The 3,743-nt window shown below is 35.2% G+C and overlaps 1 protein-coding gene across 3 annotated transcripts in view; it reads left to right on the top strand.

Moving 5' to 3' along the window:
- Positions 1–3,743, top strand: part of col22a1 (collagen, type XXII, alpha 1) — a 107,398-nt gene that overhangs the window by 35,726 nt on the left and 67,929 nt on the right. For 2 of the 3 annotated variants that reach the window (XM_015398287.1, XM_015398288.1), the window contains 3 exons: positions 1,179–1,232; positions 1,331–1,384; positions 1,488–1,541. In XM_015398287.1, coding sequence (XP_015253773.1) covers positions 1,179–1,232; positions 1,331–1,384; positions 1,488–1,541 — 162 coding nt within the window. The remainder of the gene's footprint in view (positions 1–1,178; positions 1,233–1,330; positions 1,385–1,487; positions 1,542–3,743) is intronic. The other variant, XM_015398289.1, reaches the window with a different exon arrangement.

The raw sequence follows: 3,743 nt of genomic DNA, 5'->3' as shown, positions 1-3,743 counted from the left end.
AGTCTAAGCCTATAGCAGCATTACTATAGAAATAGCTTATTGACCAATGACACCCTAATGACGAAAAGATCAATCTTTAAAGGCCGATGGGCAAAATGACATACCACATTGTAAATAGATCTATTTTACAGATTTTATCCATTTCCTTTCACTTCACATCTATCCACCTCTCACATACTGCAAATAATATTGGAGTATATGTGATGTGGACAAAAAATGCATAGTTTCTCTGGCAGGCAGTGGTCTCTGTTCCATTCCATATTTATTCATTTAATAGACCTTCCTGCTGGGAAAACTTTGCTGCTTTGACAGCAGTGCATTAAAACAAACTTTAATGCATATGCACTTGCCTTTCCATTTGTTACTGTGTGCTTCAGCATCTGTCTTTGCTTTTTTCTAAGACAACATTGCAATTTGCTGCTGTAAACTTTCTAAAAAAAAAAAAAAAAAAAGCAAACACATGACGTTAGCTGCGGCAGGGTTTGTTATTAATTTCAGGGTTTTAAAGCGTAGTTCTTTCACTTTGCATCTAATTGTATCTTTATCCAACTGGGCCAGGTAATGCTTGGTGTAATTGTCCCTCTTTAGATGATGTCCTTTTGCCCAGGGCTCCCGTCTCTAAATCTGAATGATTAAATAAATACTATGTGTTAATATGAGCCTGGAATAATTAAAGGGCAACCTTATGTGACTTGTAAAGCAGCAGAGGGAAGTCTTGTGGTGGGTAAGACTTATGGTGTGCTGTATAATTTCGAAGGCATTAAATCTCACTCAGCTCCCGCTTTGAAATTCCTTTAAATTCCTTGGCACAGAAAGTGACATCAGGGTTTTGCTGTCCAAAACTGCAACTCTGCGGGGACAATGGAAAGTCATTGTTCGTTGAATCTCAGGTTGAATGTGCAGCCAGATCTTGGTGGGTCTTGGTGAAGCTTTCAACAGATTCTGGCCTCAATGAGTTGTGTTTCACAGAGTGTGACTCAGAGTGTGTTTTTAACATCTTCTATTCCTCTAATGTACATATTGTTCATCTAATTTCTTTATGATCCGTTTGCCTAACAGTTGTCTGTGAGACTCCCAGGGTTGAGATCCTGGCAGCACGCCTTCGTCGCCTGCACCGCCTCACCTGCATGCTTGTGTCTGACAGAACCCTCAGTTATAATACTTTTTTCTGTTTGCAGGGTGATAGAGGGATGATAGGGTTAACAGGTCCTCCTGGACAAAAGGGGGAGAAGGTGTGGATCTGAAGATATGCGGGCCTCATTTTATTATACTTTCCCAGGATTAAAATGTCATGGACTGGTAGTAATTACACTGTTTGTGTTTTTTCCAGGGTACCGGTGGTGTGCCTGGTATTGATGGTCTAACTGGTGACAAAGGAGACAAAGTAAGGTGGAGAATGTGTTAAAGCTGGGAAAAATTACAAAATTGTAAAAAGTCATAAAAAATTAAATAAAACATTTGTATGTTTGTTTGCTTTTTGCATTCAGGGAGAAGCAGGCAGACCTGGAGCTGCAGGGTTACCAGGTCCATCTGGACAGAAGGTAGGTTATCATTGGCTGAGGCATTTAATTAGCAACTTTCTTTGAATATATGCCCCACCATATGGGAACTTAGTACGGTGGAGTATTAGGGCCAGGCTTTTTTTTTATTTCAAGAATAAAGTCGTAAAATTATGAGAATAAAGTTGTAATATTATGAGAATGAAGTTATCATACCTGTTTCAGAAAGAAAGCTTTGAGATAAGACCACCATATGACAGCCAACCAGCTCCACCAAACAGCAACCTGAGTCCTCTTTGACATCCTGCCCAATGTGATGCTGGTGCTAAAAGATTTCCTTATTTATCAAACCAGAGCCAAAGTATAACTTCACATGTAGGAAGACAATGCTTCTTGTAGGAGCTGTCATAAAATACAACTTGTTTATTGTAATTATAGGACTTTATTCTCTTAATATTATGACTTTATTCTCGTCATTTTATGACTATTCTTGTTGTGACTTTTTTTCTCCTATACTACAACTTTGTTCTGGTAATTTTACGACTTTATTCTCATAATTTTACAACTTTATTCTCATAATTTTACTACTTTATTCTCACAATGTTACCAGTTGATTCTCGTAATTGGCCGTAATTGGCCCTAATACTCGTACATACATAACTTAGTATATCAGCACTGAAATTAATCTTTTAGACAACGAAAAATGGTCAGTGTGCATCATAAAAAATAAAACAGATTCATGCATTTGGACACTCCAAATCAATCCGTAGTCGTGGGATTTTAATAGTAATTCCAGAACTCTCTATTTCTGCCTCTTTTGGTTTGTCTAATTTTAATGTCTAACCGAAGCAAACCTTGATGTTTTTGTGGTCGGATGTTGAACTTCATCCAGAAGAATTAAGAGTTGATAAAGAAACCTTCTACAAAACATACTCTGAGTTACAGGTGTTTTTCTAAGAATGGTGTGTCCTTCTTTTAGCCTTTCAAGATGCTTATATTAGGACCAAATAAATTTTTTATTAACAAAATGTTATCATCAATTTAATACATTCGTCTCTTAACAGCAAAAGACTATGGAGTGATTTTTTTTCCTTATTGTGTCAACCAAAAATTACGTTTTGTTGTTAGAAATTTGGAAAAACCCGAAAATGCAAATACCAGAAACATCAGTTTTTTTTCCAATTTAATTTCTTTAAATAATAAAGAAAAAAAATGGAGGACAGTTCCTTTGTTAATTCAACATCAACATTTTACTTTAGATCTGAAGAAAATGACACATATTAATAAAGTAATCAGTGTTAAGCATTTACATGTATTCAGGTCAGTGAAAGCACAAAATTCAGAAAAATTCAAAGTTTTATTCCATTTAATTTTCTTTTGTTACTTACTGCTTTGAATATTTGATTAAATTTAGTAAAACACTCCTTCTGTACAGCTACATCTATGTCATCACTTTTTAAAGCAGAGTGAATTCATAGTTTGACTGATTCTCTTTCAAATATATTCACAGACGTTTAAACTTTTCCTATTTTGACTGTAAGCTTCATTTAAACCTAATGTTTTTTTAAGGCATCATGCAATAGACCAACAGAAAGCTGTGAGACCAGCTGACTGTGGTGATACTTTCTCCTTCTGCGGGGACAGAAGACAATTAAAGCAAAGAATTGGCCGGTCCAGGAAGACAAACATGTCATAGACTTTAAATAACTTTAGACTTGGGAAGAGGCTTGTCTGCAAAAAGTAAAAAAAAAAAATAGAGTTCAATGAATTCTAATGAAAGCAAAAACGATGTCTTTGAATTGACAGATTTGTTTTGTAACTGAGTACATTTATTTTTTAGAATAGTTTTTTTTTTAAATCAAGGCTTTTAATTTTTTGTTACATTTAAAGGAGCAGTAAGTAAAATTTTACCACCAGTTGCTCTGCTGAGCACTTACCAAAACAGAACTACATTTTAATACACTCCTGATCAAAATCTTAAGACCAGTTTTTTTTTTTAGCTATGGTCTTAACCTTTTGATCAGCTGAAAAAATAATGTTTGAGTGTAAATGCAGTTCTCAGAAAATTTCCTGCTCAAAAGTTCTTGTCTCTTGCACTGATTTTTTCCTTTAACATTGTGAAGCTCTACTTTGAACCTTCTTAAGATCCAATAGTGCAAAATGCAAATTCTTGCAATTTTTTGACTGGTCTTAAGATTTCAGAAAACCTGAACACCAAAAAAGGCTCAGAAATGGTTCCTAATT

The sequence above is a fragment of the Cyprinodon variegatus genome, unplaced genomic scaffold (genome assembly GCF_000732505.1).
Source record: "Cyprinodon variegatus isolate N-32 unplaced genomic scaffold, C_variegatus-1.0 Scaffold923, whole genome shotgun sequence".
In the NCBI taxonomy this organism is placed as follows: Eukaryota; Metazoa; Chordata; class Actinopteri; order Cyprinodontiformes; family Cyprinodontidae; genus Cyprinodon; species Cyprinodon variegatus.
The sequence above is the reverse complement of the archived record's forward strand: the minus strand, read 5'-3'. Positions and strand labels throughout refer to the sequence as shown.